Source organism: Vicia villosa, linkage group LG1 (genome assembly GCF_029867415.1).
Source record: "Vicia villosa cultivar HV-30 ecotype Madison, WI linkage group LG1, Vvil1.0, whole genome shotgun sequence".
NCBI classification, from domain to species: domain Eukaryota; kingdom Viridiplantae; phylum Streptophyta; class Magnoliopsida; order Fabales; family Fabaceae; genus Vicia; species Vicia villosa.
In genome coordinates, this window is record NC_081180.1 from 147,633,419 (window position 1) to 147,654,806 (window position 21,388).

Here is a 21,388-nt window from a genome sequence, read left to right on the forward strand (position 1 = left end):
TAATTATCGTATCAATATGAATTTAATTAAAATTATGTCTGGCTAAATTATTTGATATCGGTATGTAAGACCGTCTTCTGGACGGGGTTTAATGAAATTTGGCAATAATTTTTATAAACTTATTTTTGTGGTTCTGGTTTTTAATTTAATAACTAATATGGTTTTTTATAACGAAAGTAAAAAGATCAATAAAGATTAAAATTAATAGAGCGGCAGTTTACGATTTTTATCAGATAGTAAAAACCGAACATTAATTCTAAACACAGCGAAAGCGCTTTAGGGTTGATTAGAATTTATTAGTTTTTAAAAAATATTTTTAATTCAAATGAGTGAGCGACGGCAAAGCATTTTGGTTTAGGAATATAGTTGGAATCGATAGCACGACAGTGTGAGACGAAACCTTTTAAATTGGTATTTTCTACGGAAAAGTATTTTGACATACCTTTACGCCAAGGTTTTATTGAACCCCCCGAAGTAAGGCAAATTTACATACTGATATCCTGTTATTAATTAATTTTATTAGAATTTATTTTCCAATTCTTCAAAACAACAAAAACAAATATTCATTAGTGATAACACGATTTTATATCGTATATTTAGCTTGAAATCCGTAGATATTTATAGCATTTTCCGTTTATTATGTTGATTTATTATGATATTACGCGAGTTTTTGCTTTGTTTCAGGTTTTACACTCTTATTATGACTATTTGTGAAAAGGAGAAGAAATGGAGCTAAAACGACCACTATTTATGCCTAAAAGACGAAAAATGGGTGCTGAAGTAAAAAGGGAGTGCAAATAAGACCCAAATATGCTAAAGAAGACCCAAAGGCCCAAAAGAGACGAACCAGCCCACTGAAGATCAAATGTGCGTGGCCCAAACCACACAAGTAAGTGGAGACGCACGTCTCCAACGTCTCTATGCCACATCAGCAAAAGGGAGACGCACGTCTCCATTCCCCTACTTTTTCTCCACTTGAGACGCACGTCTCAAGTCACTCAAAGGCACTTCCTGAAGAAGCGGAGACGCACGTCTCCAAGCCCAGTCTGAAAAGCTCCCTCTTTTCACGCAACGTCACAGCAAAACCTCCCCTATAATTAGAACCTGCTACCTCAGTTCTAAATGTCCAATTTCCTGCTAACGAAGTGCTGCCGAAATTGTACCGTGCTTTATATTTTCTGCCTTCTTTAAATTCAAACAGTTGTTTTCTCACAACGATTTCTACACCGGAAATTGTTGTGATCCTTTTATAAATCTAGCCTTACGTTAGATTTATCGCTTTTATTTTCCTTGTTTTATTTTCCGTCCATTTAAATTCTGAAGAACGATCCAGCCAACCTGTGGTGGAAGTTCAGTACTCGAAGATTCAATTGCAATTTATTTAATTCAGGTTTAATATTTACCGCCTTTATTTATATATTTATTTGCATGATATATTATATGCCAATTAACATGCCTTTTATTATAAGCCAAATTAATTCATGCATGCTTAACTGTATTAATATGTCTGGCTAAATTACTAAGGTATCGGTATGTAAAGTAAGTTAACTGTGGGATCCGAAATAAATTGGCTTAATTATGTTTTGTTAACTATCACCTGTTTTTGGTTTGTATGTCTAATTTAATTAGTAAGTCTTAAAATCAATAGAGCGAAAGTTTGAGGTCTTAAGACGGTCAAAGGTTAAAATCAATAGAGCGAAAGTTTGAGATCTTTAACTGGATAGTAGACATAGGACATTAGTTTTAAGAATGGCGAAAGCGTATTAAAACTAATTGGGACTTATTTATTTTCAAAAATTGTTTTTACACCCGAGCGGGATGGCGAAAGCGTACGTTAGGGATATTAGCATGTTCCGAGTCAACAGAGCGAAAGTTTGAGATTAGGAGATTTAAATAGATAACAACTTCATAAAACAGACATTTTATTAATTACGTTGTTTCCAAAAAGCTTTTCTAAAATCTAATGGGATGGCGAAAGCGTACATTAGGATTAGGATAGTAATCTAAATCAACAGAGCGAAAGTTTGAGACGAGGATTTTTAACCAATTGAATTAGTAAAGATTTTTAATTAAATTATGCAAAAGCCAATGGACCTTCGGATCACCTTAAGTTAAATGAAATACATACTGATATCTGTCTTCTATTATATTTCTTATTATTCACAATCACTCTCCCTTAGGAACAATCAAAATATTAGTAGCCTTAGCTTTACATAGTAACTTTAGATAACGGTAGATCGATTCATAGTCCCTGTGGATTCAATATCTTTTAAAACTACACGACACGACTGTGCACTTGCAGTCATCAGATTAATAGACACGTAAAGTCGCGATCAATTAGCCTTAGATTTACATAGTAATATTAGATAGCGGTAGATTGATTTTTGGTCCTTTGGGTTCGATATCTTTTAAAACTACGTGATACAACTGTACACTTGTAGTCAAGATTTTTAGACATACAAAGTCGCGATCAACCCCTAAACACTCCTTGTGAGCAGATATGGCAAGAATCCCTCCATATGCACGACATCTCAACCACCAGCTCCAAAGTTAAATGTAATGGGGCTAGAGCCTAACAGGTGGTTCAAAACCAACAAAGTCAAAGGGAACCATACTAAGGACTGTTATCAACTCAAAAAGAAGATAAAGCACATAATCTAAGAGCGCCTCCTAAAAAAGTATTTCACGGGCAACTTTCTTAAAAGCCTGGTGGATCTAACACTCAATAGTGAGGTTCCTCTAGGAGTCTCGGGTCCAAGAAAGGAAAATAACCAAACAAGGGAGGCAGTGATTAAGCTATATGACATAACCTTAATACCATCACAATAGGATTATATAGAGGAGGGAAAACTAGTTCTTTTCGCATAAGATACGTTCTCCAAATCTTAACTATTGAAGGCTTACCCACCTGCTCTGACTACAAATACCTAGAAGCCCCTGAATATGAAATTTATTTTTCTAAGATATGGAGTAACTATTTCTTCTTCTATCTTGGGGGAAGGAAAGCTAGTTGACTTCGATCGACCTCGTCCTAGTGGAAAGGATTTTTCCTCCTTGGAGCCAAAGTTAATGATCCCTCCAATTGGTTTATGGATGGTCTCATTTTGTAATTTTTATTTGGCCTTATTACTATAACGGCGGAAAATTTGAGATTAAGCTATTGATTAACTTAACTCGTAAAAGCAAGAGTCACCATCGAACTTTATTGATTCCAATGAAGGAAAGGGAAAAAATCGATAAAACTCACAAAAGAAATCTGAGTAAGGGGGTTGGTTATGCAAGGGGAATGTGTTAGCACCCCTCACATCTGTGGTACTCCACATGAACCTTTTGAAAATATCTGTCATGTTAAAATCATTTTTTATTTGCTAAAAAGAAAGAAATAAGAAAATAAATATTATTTACAAAAGTTTGCTCGGCAAGACATAACATCTTGTGCCTACATACCTCCTTAGTGCAATGGAGAAGTTAGAGCATTTGTAGTTCTGCTCAAAAGTTTTGAAAAAGGGTTTTATTGAAAACAATTTTAAAAGAGAAAGAGTGCATGTGCACAAAAGAGTTTTAAAAGAAGTCACTCGACAAAAGTCAAGATTTTATTATGAAAAGAGTTTTAAAAATAGGTCGATGGCGATGTTCAAGGCAATCGACTTACAAAGAGTGGGTTATGGTTTGGTATATGGACCAAGTATGCGGGGGTAGAATTTTTATTAAAAAGAAGATGGAAAGAGGAAAACATACAAGCTCATACGGGTAAAATCCATACAAACAAGTATAAAAGTTATAAAAGGATGAACATGAAAAGGGTAAAAGTGTAAGTGTACAAGCAAAACGGCTATACGTGCCATTGTGCACGTGTAAGTACGGTTGATGGCGATACATGAAGTGAAATCGACTTACGATAAAAAACGGCTAAGAACCTAATATTCTTTTATTTTGAAAAACGGTTAAAAGCATGCAAGAAATAATAAAATAAAGCGATAAAGGAAAGCGGTAAAATTATTACAAGGCTTTGGAGATGAGGATTACAAATTTAAACGAATGGAGATAAAACTTACTACTAATTATTACAACCCAAATAAAAATTAAAGCGGAAATAAAATAATATGTACAAAAATGAACAAATTATAAATGTCCATGAATAGTCCAAGAGCTCAATGATAGTAATACCTCACGAAACAAGAAAATGTTAGTACGGATATAGGAAATGATGCATGAATAAATGACAAAAATATACTAACAAAAATTAATTAAGATTAACTAAAGAGAATATAAAACTAAGAACATATTTTTTGATATTTTTAATATGAAAATGAAATAAAAATCAAATTACTAAAATGTTTTTATATTTTATACTATCATGTAAAAATTAGAATAAGAAACAAATATTAAAATAACTATAATAAAGAAAACTCAATCGGATAATAAAATAGTAAAAAGAAGGTGTAATTAAAATAAAAGATCAGCTAGGCCTAATGTAAACTAGCCCAAAAGAAACTCAGCTCTGTAGAGAGGTGTATGAATTGCAGGATAGTGGTAGAGAGTAATTTGGACGGATTGGGCTCAATGAACCAGCCCAAAACAAATAAATCAGCAGACAAGTGTAATTTGGTTGGACCATGGGGAAAAAGCTAGACAATTTCTTTATAGACCCCCATGGTTTCTTAGGAACCCGTGGCGAAATTCCATAAATGCTCCTATATTTCGGAAGTGCATCTCCGAATGCACCTTTTTCTAGAAAAAAGTGATCTCGGATGTGGACATTCAAAAAAACTATTTTTTAAGAAAAAAAAGGTGCATTCGAAGATGCACTTCCGAAATCACCCCTTAGGATATTTCGAAAATGCACTTCTGAAATATCATCAACGCATAAATAACTCCCTTTTTGCTCTGAATACCTGTTGATTTCACAAACATAAGCAGCAAACACCGATTCATAATATCATCATCACTGCATATCATAACCTTTTCAACCTATTCGCACAGATTATAACCTCCATACTCACCCAACCAACTGAAACCCATCAATTTGTAGATCCACCTCTTTGTTGGTAACTTTTTTACATTTTTAGAAGTTTGCTACCACAAAATTCAAAATTCTTGCTTCTGTTACAGGAATTAAGTATTAAAAAATAAATAATAATCTAATACTTAATTCCTGTAACAGCTTCTATGTTTGATTTAGACTGTCATTAAGATTTGGGGTTCAATTTTAGATAATTGAATTTGAGGTTGTTGTTTGTTGATTTTGAGAATTTGGGTGATTGGTTCAGTGTTTGAAAGAAGAAGAAGCCATGGCCATGGAGGGTTTTTGTTTTCGGAGATGCATATTCGAAAACACCAAAAAATGGGTGTTTTCGAATATGCATCTCCGAAATAATTGAAAATGTGAAAATGGGTGATTTCAGAGATGCATCTCTAAAATCTAAGAGTATTTTGGGTTTTCAAGAGGGGCCTTCACTCCATGGAGGTCTATAAATAAATTGTCAAAAGCTAAACTTAAAGGGCCAATTCGCATGGAACAAACCTTAAAGACTAAAGGGAAATCAATCCGCCTTCCTGACCTACTCGGTCTCTTATCTCTTTTCATTGACACTCTAATCCTCTCCCCTGTTTCAGTCTCTTCTCCAAATTTTCTTCTACAGAATAACTACAACAACAAATCGCTCTCCCTCATATGTTTCTAAAATCATAATAACACTCTACTTTCCATGAAGAACAACAACAAAATGCAACACGGTTCACACTACACCTCAAGCATTAACACGTAGCATTATTTAATCGAATCAATCACAACATACGGGACGACGAACATCAAACAAATAAACATGAACGAATAGCGATGATGAAAAGAGTAAAAGGCTACCAATTGAAGCGTGAATCCGTTGAAGGTTCGTGTTGTTGTGCTGCAGTTGCTTGATCGGAAGCTGAAGAGTGTGTTGCAATGATGGTGACGCGATCGGTTTCATCGGTGTTTCGATTCGGTTCTGCAGATTTGATGTTGAGGATGTCGCAATTTGAACGTGACTGTGATACAGTGTTGAATGCAGAAGGTTGCTGTGATGAGTTGATGAAATCGTGTTGTTCGGTGTTGATGTGTTATTGAAGCTATGATGGTTATGTTAGTGAGGGTTATGATTTCAGCGAAGGTTTATTTATGGAGGTTGAATGGAAGTTATGGTGAGGTTAATGGAAGTCTTAGTCGGTTTTTGGATGGTGATGATGCAGTTGCTCTATGAAGTGAGGAAGGGTTTTGAGTGATGGACGGTTTGATGATTGGTGAAGGTGATTTGTGGATTGTGTTGTAGTGTTTTCGGTTCAAAAATAAAGGAAACTGATGAAAGTTATGAATCTGAAGCTGTAGCTCAATGGTAATTGTTTGGATCAGTTTCTTTATGAAATTTGGAGGAAGTTTTGATGAATATTTAGCAGAGTTTTCTTATGATTTTCTTCCTCTTTCTCTTTTTAAACCGAGACAACAAATGATAATATAGCTTTCATAAGAACTCAGAGGTGATTCATGGATCTGAATCCCTCTTGAGAGTTAATGAGCAGATGAATTATAAAAAATATGTATGCTGTGATTTCCTTTTTTATCAGTCTTTGAAAGTGGATTGAAAGCAAATGTGGAGGAAGCTGTGATAATTTATGTAGAGTAACTTTGCTTATTTCTTCCACCCTCTTTCTTGTGATGGGTTCATGTGGTTTTATAGTGCGGTGAGAGTGAGGGTATGTTAGGAAATTGGGTGAGGAGAGGATAAGATTAAATCACTGATTTTGTAGAAAGAAAACGCGTGAAAATTCTGCTGGCAAAAGTTTGTTACTCTTTGTATTATCTGGGTTTCTAGAAGAGGTTTATGTACATGTATTGATGCATTTGTGATGTATATTGAATTTGATATGCTAAACATATTTTGAATTTTGTAATTCCTTTTTTTTTTAAACTTTTCTTCTGTATTATTTCCCAAAATGAATCCGCATCTCAAAGCTCTTGGGCTTTTCTCTGATGTTGCCTTGTAACTCTTTGTTTGTAATAATTGGAATTCAATGGACTTTCTTATTTTATTTGCACCACCTATTAAAAATTAAGATAAAACAAAAACAAAAAATAATAGAAAAACTTGATTTTAATTTTTATAAGAAATCAATCTAAAACTAAATTGAATCTCCATTAAAATTATAAATCGAAGATGGTTAGTAAAAATGAACTAAGAGAAATTACTTAGCATAAAATCAAACAAGTTGCATAAATGAAAATGATCATGTATTTTTTTTTATATTTTTTAAATGAGATTAACATGCAAATGGATATATAAAATGTAATATAATATACCTTTTTTTTAATGAAATAAAAAATACCAAATGTAAATGATACGGATGAAAAGGCATGGCAAAATTTAGGGTGCAACACTTACTTTTTTGGGAAAGACACTTAGGTTTGAAATACTCCTTTTAAATCTAGATTTTCAAGGCTCTTTTCCATTTTCAACCAGGTTCATGAGTGGGAGGTTGGTAGGTGGGAGGGAGAGGTTTAGTTTGGGAGCTTAAGTGGAGGAGAAGTTTCCTCTTTGACCATGATTTGGTTCTTATTGATGATCTTCTATCAATGATTATGGACTTTACTCTTCCATTTTAGAGTGATGAATGGAGGTGGCGTCATTCTAATGATGATTCTTATTCTTTAGCTTCCGCCTATTATTGTCTTATGGCTAGTGAGGTTTCCCTCTGACCGTCCGACCACTTCTAGGGAGGTAGTCCTTCCTATTATCTGGAGTAGTTCCGCTCATTCTAAAGTTATCGTGTTCTCCTGATAGCTCATTCACGGACAGATCTTCACTAGAGAAAACTTGCTTAATGGGCTCGGGGTCCTTCTCGTGTCCTTCCTGCTTGACATCCATTGAGTCGTCTTCTCCCCTATGTGTGATCTGTGAGGTTGTTGCTATTGTCTGGAATACGATCTTCCGTTAATTAAGGGTGGTGTGTAGATTTTCCTAGAGATATTTTTGACCCTTTTCTAGATGTTTCTACCTCTTAGTGGAATGTCTAGATTAGGGGGTTACATTATGATTTGGCATGCCAAGATTTGTTCGATTTGGAAATCTCATAATGACATAGTATTCTCAGTCTCTTTGGTGACATTGAAAGACATGGAAGAAATGATCATCCTCTTAAATTGGAAATGGTATCTTGGTAGGCATGTGAGAAACTCTTGTACTTTTTCAGAATTGATTGATAACCCCATTCTTCTCATTTGTTAATAGCGATATGACTGTCTTTGGCCTCCCTTAGATGTGTTCTTGTTGTGTTTTGTCAGGTTTTGGTTTTGATGCACCTAGTTTTGGCTTGGAGAGCTATAGTCTTGTCCTAATTTTTACTGCTTTTAGTTGTTGAGATAGATTTGTTTTCTCGTTTGTTTTTTTGGTGGTTTGGGTTTTTGGTTGGTTTGTCGCTTTTGTTTATTTGTGGATGAGATAGGTACGTTTTGTTATATGTGTATGTACAAAGTTTCTTCACCCAAAAGGAATTAGAGTTTATTTGCTCTTTCCTATTTTATATTTAACAATTATAAAATATATAAATATAATAAATTATATTAATATTTTTTGTTGGAACAAAATTTGTTCTGATCAATATTCTTGTTTTGATGATAACAATGTATATGAATTTTGTATAAGATAATGTGGTACTCTAATCCTTTACATTTTCCAATTCAGGAATTATATAAGGAGTACGCACAGTTCAACGCCAGAAGCACTGACTCAGAAGGTTGCAACATCAGAACATGCTCTCGCAAGATATCAGAAGATGGTCAAGCAGAATCAGAACATGGTCTATGAAGCATCAGAAGAACATGAGATCAGAAGCAGAAGCACTGAAGTTCTTATGGTATCACGTTAAAGCACTTCAAAGTCAGAAGACAAGAAGATGCTCTGCACCAAGCTGTTTGACTCTGATTATTCAAACGTTGTATCTACAAACATCAGATCAGAAGCAAATACAAGATGACAGGCTACGCTGACTGACAAAAGGAACGTTAGAAGCTACAAAAGGCAAAGTCAGTAGAAGCAGTAAAAGCAAGGCTCGAGGTAGTTGACAAAAGAGTGAAACATTAAATGCAGAGTTATACGGAACACGCAACGCATTAAATGCTCCCAACGGTCATTTTCTCAAACGCCTATAAATAGAAGTTCTCATGAGAAGCTGAATACACAACTCTTGCGCAAAAATACAGAAACGCTGTCAATTTCAAAAGCTCTCAAACTTCATCTTCAACCTCACTTCACTTGTAATATCTTAGTGAGATTTAAGCTTAGAACTTAAGAGAAATATCACAGTTGTGATTATAGCTTTCTAAGAAGCATTTGAATACTCTTGTAAACATTTATTTTACATTGATTTGTAAAAGGTTCCTAGAGTGATCAAGTTGTGATCAGTAGACTCTAGAAGACTTAGAAGTTTCTAAGTGTTGATTTCCTAGAGTGATCAAGGTGTGATCAGTATACTCTAGAAGACTTAGAGTGTTTCTAAGTGGACAACCATTATAATCAAGATTGATTAGTGGATTAAATCCTCAGTTGAGGTAAATCACTCTAAGGGGGTGGACTGGAGTAGTTTCGTTAACAACGAACCAGGATAAAAGTATTGTGTTTATTGTTTTTATCTTTAGAGTTTTTAAAGTCACACTTATTCAAACCCCCCCCCTTTCTAAGTGTTTTTCTATCCTTCAATTTTTAGCTATAATAATTTTCAATAAATTTAAATTTGATTAGATCGATCGATGTTTAAATACTCACTCTTAGTTAACTTTTTTTAGATTAATATTACATGCATGAGAATACTGATAGCTCCAACAACAACAAGTACTAATGATGACAGTTATTTTTTGACTTATTGTGAAATATCTTTATAACACAGAGAGAAGAAAATAATATATAATTAAAATTGGCAGCTGAGAGAATATAAAACAAAGATATGGGCTGAAATTGTTAAAATCTAGTAAATCAATAATTAAAAGAAATAAAAAAACAATAAAGCGATATAACAAATATAAACAACATTGCCTTTAAAACATGGTACCATATGATGATGACTCTCATAGTTCACACCATTCACACCATACAGAAACACAACAATAACAAAATCAAACTATAAAGTTTTAAAAATGATTATAAAATCTAATCAACATGCTTTTATTTCAAATAATAATTCCATACGACTAACAAGACAATGTTATGGAAAACAATCATCATCATTATTATCATGGATCTCATCCATCATCATATTAATAAATCTCCAAATGCATCTTCCAAAAATGAATAGAACTTCTAACATCTACGCTGGCCATCATCATATCATCAAAAGGATTCCAAGAAAGGTCACATATTTCATCAAAATGACCATGATGAATAAAAAGCATTTCCGCTGGACAACCATCATTTTCCTTTTCACCAATCTTATTTATATCCCAAACAATCACTCTCCTATCACGACTTCCAGAAGCAAATAGTCTCTCATTATTTGGATTCCAATAAACTTTTAAAACATCATCATCAAATTCTTTAATTGTGTGAACACATTCATACATATCATTACTTTTACCTATCTTTCTTGTATCCCATAGTTTTACTGTTTTATCATTCGAACCAGTAACAACACTCCATTCTTTGAAGGGATTAAAAGATAAACAATTAATTCTTTTTGAATGAGCAACACAATTTTGAACTGGATTGTTCATTATTGGAGCCCTAACATCCCATAAGCGCAAGTTTTTTTCGCCAACAGATCCAAATAATTTTTCATTTTTTGGATTCCATGCTATGTCATATATACCACCTTCATTAACCTAACAAAATCATAAAAAAAATACTAATATCAATATAATCAAAGAAAACAATTTTTTAAAAATAAAAATCAACAAATGTTTTTTATGTTAAGAATTTTATGTACCTTAAAAACTTGCAATGGATCGAGGGTAAGATTGTTGGGAGTGGTATTAATATCCCAAATACAAATATTACCAACATAATCACCACTAAGCAAATGGCCACTATTGAAGTTGCTCCAAGACAAGCCATAACCATCAGTTTCATGACCAAACAATCTTAATTCAGGGAGAGCACGACCATTAGAAGCCTTAGAAGGTTTTTTGTTTGTATCAAATATAAATACCTCATGACCATCTGACTTAGTTGCAATGATTGAATCTTTTTGAGGCATGTAACGAGCAATGTAAACATCTCCTTCATGATTGATCTTTTTGATAATTTTAAAAATATTGTCAACGTGAATACTATTGTTGTTGAAACGATCGGTGTTGCTTAAGTCATCAGAGTCCAAATTCGTATAAGGAATTTGGACCTCAGCTATCATTAGATAATTGAGGTCATGTTCGTCGTCGTGGATTCCCAAAATGATCTTTTGAACTGAGTAGTTTTTACTTACCGGTTCATTGCGATCCGGAAGCCATTGGATTGTGAAGGAAGGCCACTCAAGGTCATGTGTTCCGATGAGATTATAAAGAAAAGGAGGCTTCCGAATCTTTGCTCTCATCATCGCACACTTGATAGTATTAGAATTCACCTTACCATTATCCCTATTCATAACTCCTCAATTTACAAACTCTACACAAACTATCTCGCCAAACTAGTCAATATTCCACCACCTCTCTTACCACAATCTACTACTAAATCTTATACCACAATATATAGAGATTGAATTGCAAGTATATTATTATTATGTTGCACTTGATCACACACTAATGTAATTTTAAATTTTATAAAATTCTTTAATTTTTTTTTACTTTTCAATCTTTTATTAAGTGTTTTACTATTTAAATAAAAATATTAAATATTTTTATTGACTAAAAAATATATATATATATATATATATATATATATATATATATATATATATATATATATAGTATCTTCTTGACTAAAAAATATTTAAAGTATTAACCCTGTGAAATTAAATAGTAAAAAATGGATAAAATATTTGATACAACTCATCATTCTTATCATATTCCTATTAGTCAAAGTAGTTTATCAAAAAAAAAAAAATCATTCTTATCATATTGGCATGCTTTTCTTATTCTTTTCTATTTATGTAATATATATACTCAAAAAATTATTAAACTTACTCTAAATCTTATCCATTAATTTTATTTTATTCCAACAATCCCAATTAATTCTTAATTCAAGAGTATCTATAATTTTTAGTTTTATTTCAACCAGATATATTTTCTAAAATGGATTTCATAAATAAATTTAATTATTTAATTATTTTTATATAAAATGTGATTGTTTTTATAAAAAAGAATAAATATAATGTCTGACACAAATTTTGATTTAAAATTCAATTTAAACTTTATTTTATATATATATATATATATATATATATATATATATATATATATATATATATATATATATATATATATATATATAATCTAAAGGTCAATGTTTATTCATTTACATTTGAATTTGTTTTATTTAACCTATATCATTTATTTTCTTTTTTAAAATTAAATACGATTTATTTTTCCAAATTAGATTTGTTTTTTACAATTTTTCTCTGTCTCTATCTCTTTCATATATTATCATCGAATCATTTCGGTCCGTTAATTTAAAAAAAAAAAATCTATATTGATTCCTTAACTTTTAACATGTAACATATAAGTTCTTTGTCTAATTAGTGACATAAAAATCATAGATCAGTCGCTATATTTGCCGCTAATTAAACTAAAAAGACTAACATTATACATTTTGAAAAATTAATTGATCATTATGATATTTTTTTTAAAATTAAAGAAGTAAAATAAACTCTAAGATTAACATACGGGACTAAAGAGATATTAAACTTTTTAAAATTATAATTATGTATTTCAATAAAAAATTATTATAATTTTTATTAAAAAGAGAAGTTTTTTAACGTGATATGTATAACAATAAAAGACTATTTTTTAACAAATAATAATATTCTACCACTCTCACTAAAATTTGAAAAAATATTCATCAAATAATCTATTAAACATAATAATAAAATAATAATAAAATAATTATTATTATTGTAACTATTATAATAATAATAATTAAAAAATAATATCAAAAATTATTTTATTTTGGATTAAATAAAAGATAATATTTAACACTTCTCTTACCTATGTGTAACGAAAACATCTTAATAAACAAAAATATATGAATTTTCATCTATAATATTTATTAATATTTTACTAAAACTATTATTATTTTTTAAATATTTTAATAAATTTTAAAATTTTAGTTTTTAGAGTTTTTTCTGAAAATAACTTAACAAAATTTTCCCTAAAAAAACTATTTTTAGTAGAATATAATCATCTCAATTCTCAACAAATGGTATAAAAATTATTAAAATTACTTAGATCTTATTCTCTAATTAGTTTGTTTGATTATGAATTAATTATAAATATTCTCTTTTTCCAAAATTGTTTATTATAATGATTATTATTACTATTTTAATAATAATAATAATAATAATAATAATAATAATTTGTTTTTAATGAGTATTTTCATAAAGTTTTTAAAAAAGAATGGTCGAATAAAATCTTATTTAAAAAATAGAGGATTTTAATATTATATATCACGACTATATATATATATATATATATATATATATATATATATATATATATATATATATATATATATATATATATATATATATATATATATATATATATATATATAACTTTTTTATAATGCAATTTGGTAATTTTGATTTAAATTAAAACGCTAAATATGGAGGGAGAAATTATAACTTTTATATATATATATATATATATATATATATATATATATATATATATATATATATATATATATATATATATATATATATATATATATATATATATATATATATATATATATATATATATATATATATATATATATATATATATATATATATATATGGGGACGACTCAGGTGAGAACACTTGGTTATTATCATAAATGAGAACAATGAATCATGACCATTAAATTTTTATTTTTTGACTTTAATGAACTGGATTGGTTTCTCTTTCTATATTGATTTAAAATAAATATTAAAGACTTTAGAAAGTGAAATCAATCTAGTCCATTAAAATCAAAAAATCAAAATTTAACGGTCGTGATTCATTGTTCTCATTTCTCATAACAACCAAGTGTTCTCACCTGAGTCGTCCCCTATATATATATATATATATATATATATATATATATATATATATATATATATATATATATATATATATATATATATATATATATATATATATATATATATATATATATATATATATATATATATATATATATATATATATATATATATATATATATATATATATATATATAGAGGAGGGTTATATTGACTCCAAGAGTAAGTGTTCAACCCTTACTCCAAATCATAACCATTGATTTTCGTTAATCTAACGGTTTTAATTGTTCATTTAATCTAGTTATTTTTGGAAATATTTTTCTATATAAAATTTTAATTAAAACCGTTGGATTAATGATATTCAATGGTTATGATTTGGAGTAAGTGTTGTACACTTACTGTTGGAGTCAATATAACACTCCTCATATATATATATATATATATATATATATATATATATATATATATATATATATATATATATATATATATATATATATATATATATATATGAGGAGGGATCAAATTGCACCCGAAGAGTTACACTACGAGTTACACTCGTTCAATAACTACATCTCGAATTAATATTTTTTAAATTCAACCGTTGGATTGAAACATAATATCATATAGATCATACCTATAAAGTTTGAGCTTAATCTATAATGATTTACTATATCATCAAGATATCCAAAGATTAACGTTAAAATGAGCTTTCATATAACGTTAATTTTGATGTAATTCAATGACATAGTAAATCATTATAGATTAAGCTCAAACTGTATGGGTATGATCTATATGATATTATGTTTCAATCCAACGGTTGAATTTAAAATATATTAATTCGAGATGTAGTTATTGAACGAGTGTAACTCGTGGTGTAACTCTTCGGGTGTAATTTGATCCCTCCTCTATATATATATATATATATATATATATATATATATATATATATATATATATATATATATATATATATATATATATATAATATGCAATTTGGTAATTTTGATTTAAATTAAAACGCTAAATATGGAGGGAGAAATTATAACTTATAAGTGAGAGTGAGAAATAAATTTTCAAAAAAATTCATTTTGAAAAACAAATTATCTTTAATTATAAAAAAGGAAATAAATTATATTTATTAAGTAGAACAAATTTAAATTGAATGAATAAATATGAACTTTTAGATTAAAAAAATATGAATGATAATATTTAATGTCAAAGTAAACTTTGACACCACACTGAATTTTTTCCATTTAATTTTTTAAATCTAGTGGTCAATATTAATACATTCAATTTTGAATATTTTTAATTAACTAATATAATTTATTCCTTTCTTAATATATAATGAATTTTGTTTTTTCACAATAATATTTGCTTGAAATTTCTTTATGTATCTCTCTCACTTATTAAACTTTTTGTTCTTGATATTTAGAATTTTAATTTTAATTATAAATTTATGTTTTGTTAAATAATTCTAATACATATTATGAAAAACAATAAATTTATAATCTTCTTTCTACCACTCTTTTCTTGAAAACTTATCTCTATCTCTACCTCTACTCTCTCTTTAAATTATAATTTAAAAAAAATATATTTATTGGATTATGTTTTAAAACAAAAAAATTATTATAACTTTAATTATTAAAATAAAATCTTTCAACAAAATTATGGTATGTATAATATTAAAAAAGAGTTTTTTAACAAAATATATATTCTAGCACTCTCTTTCAACTATTCCAAAAAAATATTTATCAATAAACTATTGACTATTACAATAATAATAATTATCATAATAATACTAAGGGGTTTGTTAACATAGACCCACTTGATTTTATGAAGGTCTATTTTAAGAATATGTACCTTATGGTGCATCTTAACCATTGCGCTGAGGACATTGGTTAGCAAGACTCTTATTATTATTATTATTATTATTATTATTATTATTATTATTATTATTATTATTATTATTATTATTATTATTAGCTAACATAGACCCACTTATTTTTATGAAGGTCTACTTTAGTAAGCATTAACTAAAAAGTGGTTAAATGCACCTTAAGGTGCATGTTACTAAAAACACCTTCATAAAAATAAGTGGGTGTATTTTAGCAAACCTTGTAATAAGTGGGTGTATTTTAGCGAAGCCCACAGGGATTTGCTAAAATACACTTACTTATTTTTATGAAGGTGTGTTTTAGCATCATGCACCTTAAGGTGCATTATTTTTATGAAGGTGTGTTTTAGCATCATGCACCTTAAGGTGCATTTAACCACTTTTTAGTTAATACTTACTAAAATAGACTTTCATAAAAATAAGTGAGTCTATGTTAGCAAACCCCTAATAATAATAATAATAATAATAATAATAATAATAATAATAATAATAATAATAATAATAATAATAATATTGTGAGCAACTACACATTGTTAACCTTAATTTTGTTGATGACCTCTTGATGTTCTCTAGAGATGACCATAAATCAGTCGAGATTATGATGCAGAAGTTCAATTAGTTTTCTAAATCCACAGGCCTGAGGCCTCAAAGTCAACCCATCCAAGTGCAAAACTTTCTATGGCAGTGTTGAGGAGAATATCAAGCAAGAGATTCATGTTATCACCAAATTCACAGAAAGAGTTTTTCCTTTCAGTTACTTAGGTGTCCCTTTATCTAGTAGAAAATTGTTTGTGCATCATTGTATGATCTTGGTTGACAAAATAGTCCTTAGAGTCAAGCATTGGAGTGCAAGACTCTTAAGCTTTGTTGGCAGATTACAACTCATAAGGAGTGTCATTTTTGCAATTACCAATTACTGGATTCAGTGTTTTCCTTTCCCTGGGAAAGTTATTAAAAAAGTTAAAGCTTTTTGTATAACTTTTTTGTGGACTAGTAAAATATTGTAACAAGAAAATTTCTTGGGGCTTAGGACAAAGTTTGCTCTCCAAAAAAACAGGGTTGATTAAATTTGTTCTCCCTAAAAGAATGGAACCAAGCCAACATAATTAAATTGCTTTGAAACCTTAGCGGCAAGGATGATACCTTTGGATAAGGTGAATCCATTGTTACTACATTAAAGGGGATAATTTGATTAGTGTAACTATTAGAAATGGTTGCTCTTGGATTTGCAAGGCTATTCTAAAGCAACGAGCAATTGTGCAGCAGCAACAACAGACTTGGACTGCTATACAAATCTCTTCTAAATATTAAACTGTTAGGACTAAGAGAGAATAAAAAACAAAGATATGGGATTCCATCGTCATCATTACTATCATCGACCACATCATCATCATCATCATCATCATATTAATAAATCTCCAAATTCATCTTCCAAAAATGAATCAAATTTCTAGCATCTACGATGGCCATTATCATATCATCAAAAGGATTCCAAGAAAGGTCACATATTTCATCAAAATGACCATGATGAATAAAAAGCATTTCCAGTGGACAGTCATCATTTTTCTTTTCACCAATCTTATTTGTATCCCAAACAATCACTCTCATATCACGACTTCCAGAAGCAAACAATGTCTCATTATTTGGATTCCAATAAATTTTTAAAACATCATCCTCAATTTTTTTAAATGTGTGAACACATTCATACATATCATTACTTTTACCTATCTTTCTTGTATCCCATAGTTTTATTGTTTCATCACTAGAACCATTAACAATATTCCATTCATTGAAGGGATTAAAAGAAAACAATTAATGCCTTGAACCTCTGCTAGGGTTTTGATGACCAAAGCAAAACGTCGCGTCGGCCGACCAAAATCCACGGCGGCAGCGCCACCTGGTTCAACGGAAAATACTGCTAACACTGTGACACATGACAAATTGATATCCCCAACTATAAAGACGGTTGAGGACTTAGAGAAGACGAGGCTCGTGGAGAAACCGGCGGAATCACTGAAGTTGTCACTGGATGTGGAGAAGGTTGCGCCGAAGCCTTGGGTGGAAGTTCTTTAAGGAAATCGGAATCTGAATCGTGGTATGCCTATGGAGTTTGTGGCCACTCAATTCATTGATGGTGCTGAGAAGATTATCATCGAAGAAGAAGATGTGGTGGAGGAATTGAATTACTAGGAAAATGCGATTATTCTCTTTGCACTCGGGGAATCTCTTTCGATGCACGCGGTTAAATATTTTATGGAGAAGAACTGGAATTTTGTTGCAATGCATGAGCTGTACTTCAATGAGTCAGGGTACTTCATTGTTCGCTTCAAGAGTCATGAGGATGTCATACCCCAAATTTGTCCTACCCTACTCATATGGCTTATGGTTCATGTACATACATCACTTAGGTCATAACTCACATTCATGCAGTCGTATCATTGGTACTATTCAAAAGGCTAGCAAAGAAAGAGCTCTATTGCAAAGAAGTTTGATCGGAGAACAAGGAAGACTGAGGTATAATCATGTGGCTCTATGTTCATTAAAGTCCTCCTAGATTGGGGTGTCTCTCTGCTTCGAATCAGGACATTGATTGAAGAGTGCAAGCTTATAAATCATCTGGTTCGTTAAATCAGGGTTTCTTTGACCAAAGTCAACCAGTTGACTTTCTGGTCAACATTTAATCGGGAATGGCTCCTATGTGTGGAAAACTTCTCATGCTGACCTTGTGGAGGGGTTTGTTTGACTGGATTCGATTGGAAGAGGTTTAATCGGGAATTTCATCAATAGTCGGAAAAATCGGAACAGTTGACTTTTGGGTCAGAATCAGAGGAATTATTCAAATATTGACTTTTGGTGGAAAATCGGGCAAGAAAAGTCAAAGAATGGATAAAATCGGGAGTTTGACAAAAAGCTGCCAAAAATAGAAAAAATGACAAAAAAGGCAATTTTCAACACTTAGAAAATTTTTGGGTGTTTCGAATCTTGTTGGGCAGTCCACTTCAGCACTAAATTACACGTGGCAAACGGCATTTTTCGGAGAAATTTCCAACATCAAAGTTCTTTCTCTCATGGAGGAGAACAACTTTGTAGTTGGACACTTTTTTATTTGAATCTTGTATGAAGAGTTGAAGTGGTGTGGAGTTTCTGAAAACTCATTTAAATCAAGGCACAATCCAGGTCATAAGGCAGGTCATGACCCGGCATTTTAACAAACACATGGCGTGCCAAATCTCCAGCCATTTTTAGAGCTCTACAGAAGTGCTATGAATGCAAACTTGGTAGCAATCTCTTCCTTGCCATCTCCTCTATCCATTGAAACAAGCATTGGGACAATTGGACAAATATTGAGTGAGATACAAGCCTTCAAAGTGGTGCCCCAACCCTGACCAAACTCTGCAGGCAGCCATGACACAGAATTCTGGGCACGCAACGCATTTCAGCAAACACGTGGCGGGCCAAATGTCAAGGTCTCTTTCTCCCTCCACAAGTCTCTATCTTAAACAAGCCCAGTTCTAAACTATTCTTTGCCACGTCCTCCATCCAATGAGACCAGTATCACTGATTTTGGACATGTATTGATCGAGATAGAGAGGCTCAAAGTACCACCCTCGCAGAGTCACAATTTGGCCATACGCACGGGACTGCATGCTGCTGGGCGTGTGCAGTGATGGTTGCATGAGTTCAAGGCCATTTTTCTCATATTTCTAAGCCTTATCCTGAGATATTTTCAACACCAATCTTGTTCTATCCCATGCCCTCTTTGATATGACACCATTCTTGCATCATTTGACCACCCATGGCTTGAGATATAAGTGTCTAAAGTGAGCACCATAGCATGAAGAAAAAGAGCAATTGCAACATACAACACAAGTTAGAGTCCCACATTGAAAAAATGAAAAAAGGTGATGGTGCAAGTCCTACATTGGAGAAATGGAAAAGGTGTGTTGCAAACTACATTTTTCAAGTCCCACATTTAAGAATCCAAATCACAATCCAATCATTGGCAATATAAATAGAAGCACATACATTCACATAAAAGGAGAAAAAAAAAGAGAGGAACAACTTGAGTCTCCCTTGCTTAAGGGTGCCACTTGAAACGTTCAAACTCTACTCTCTCTCCTCCCTCACCAAACTAGGTAATAAAAATAGTTTTTTTTCTTTTATTCTCTTTGATTGATTAATTGTTTTTTTTCTTTTAGATAAAAAATAATAAAAATAATTTTCCTACCAACTAGTTTTCTTCAAATTAGTATCCCTTGCATGAAATAAAAATGAGATAGTTCATGAATATATTTTCACAAATAGTTTAGATTTAATTTTCTTTCTTTGTGAATATTTTCCATATATGTGAAATGTCTAAAATGCCCTTGATCTTTAATATTGTTTTTTCTCCATTTAATTGCTTTTTCCTCCCTATTTTTCCCTTAGAATATCCTTACAACAACATAGAATGTAGTAATTAGGACTAGTTCCCTTTTGCATTCCTTTTTCTTTCAACTTCAAAACACTTAACAACTACTTGAATTAAATCCCATAAAAAATACAAAGAAAATACTTAAAATACTAATAATCAAAGTGAAAATTCTTAAAAAGGGAATGGAAGCTTGAACATCCCTTGCTTAAGGGAATGTTCGAGTGCTTGGATCTCCCTTGCTTAAGGGTCCCATTCAGGTGTAAGTTCCCAACTTCTAAAAAATACAAACCAAAGAGTAACTCGAGTTTCCCTTGCTTAAGGGATTTCCTCGAAACGCTCACATTCTTTCTCTTGCCTCCGAGGCATTCTTTCTCTTGCCTTCAGGGCATTCTTTCTCCTAATCGGACATGTTATTTCCGCTCCATTCTCAGCTTAAGACTCCAGAGGTCGAGCAGCGGAGTGCGAATGTAACTTCGTCCACTAAAAAACACAAAAACAAACAAAAACTAAAGAGCCGAACTACGGCGCTCTGATTCCTGAAAAGGATACGTAGGCATTAGGTCGCGGGGCCTAAGCGAGCACAACTATTTATAAACCTTATTTTCCCCGTGTTTCACTTTCTTTCATTTGCATGCATTCCCTTAGTATTAAGCTATAGATTTATACACCCTTTAGATAGCAACAAACATAGGTGGATACCATCGAGTACGATGGGCGTGAGGGGTGCTAGCACCTTCCCCTCGCGTAACCGACTCCCGTACCCTATCTCTGGTCGAAAGACCTTTTTCTTATCCTTTCCTTATTCCAGGTTTTCTGATATTCCTTTCCCTCTTTGGGATAAATATATTGGTGGCGACTCTGTTCACATTTCGCGAGCGTGCGACAGAGGAGATGAGCCAAGTG

General features: G+C 31.2%; 1 protein-coding gene across 1 annotated transcript; it reads right to left on the bottom strand.

Moving 5' to 3' along the window:
- Window positions 1–10,279: 10,279 nt before the first annotated feature.
- LOC131656916 (WD-40 repeat-containing protein MSI1-like) lies at window positions 10,280–11,598 on the bottom strand. Its single transcript, XM_058926472.1, has 2 exons — window positions 10,945–11,598; window positions 10,280–10,840 (listed from the first exon to the last, which is right to left on the bottom strand). Exons 1-2 carry the CDS (start codon window positions 11,596–11,598, stop codon window positions 10,280–10,282), a joined length of 1,215 nt encoding a protein of 404 aa, XP_058782455.1.
- Window positions 11,599–21,388: the final 9,790 nt, after the last annotated feature.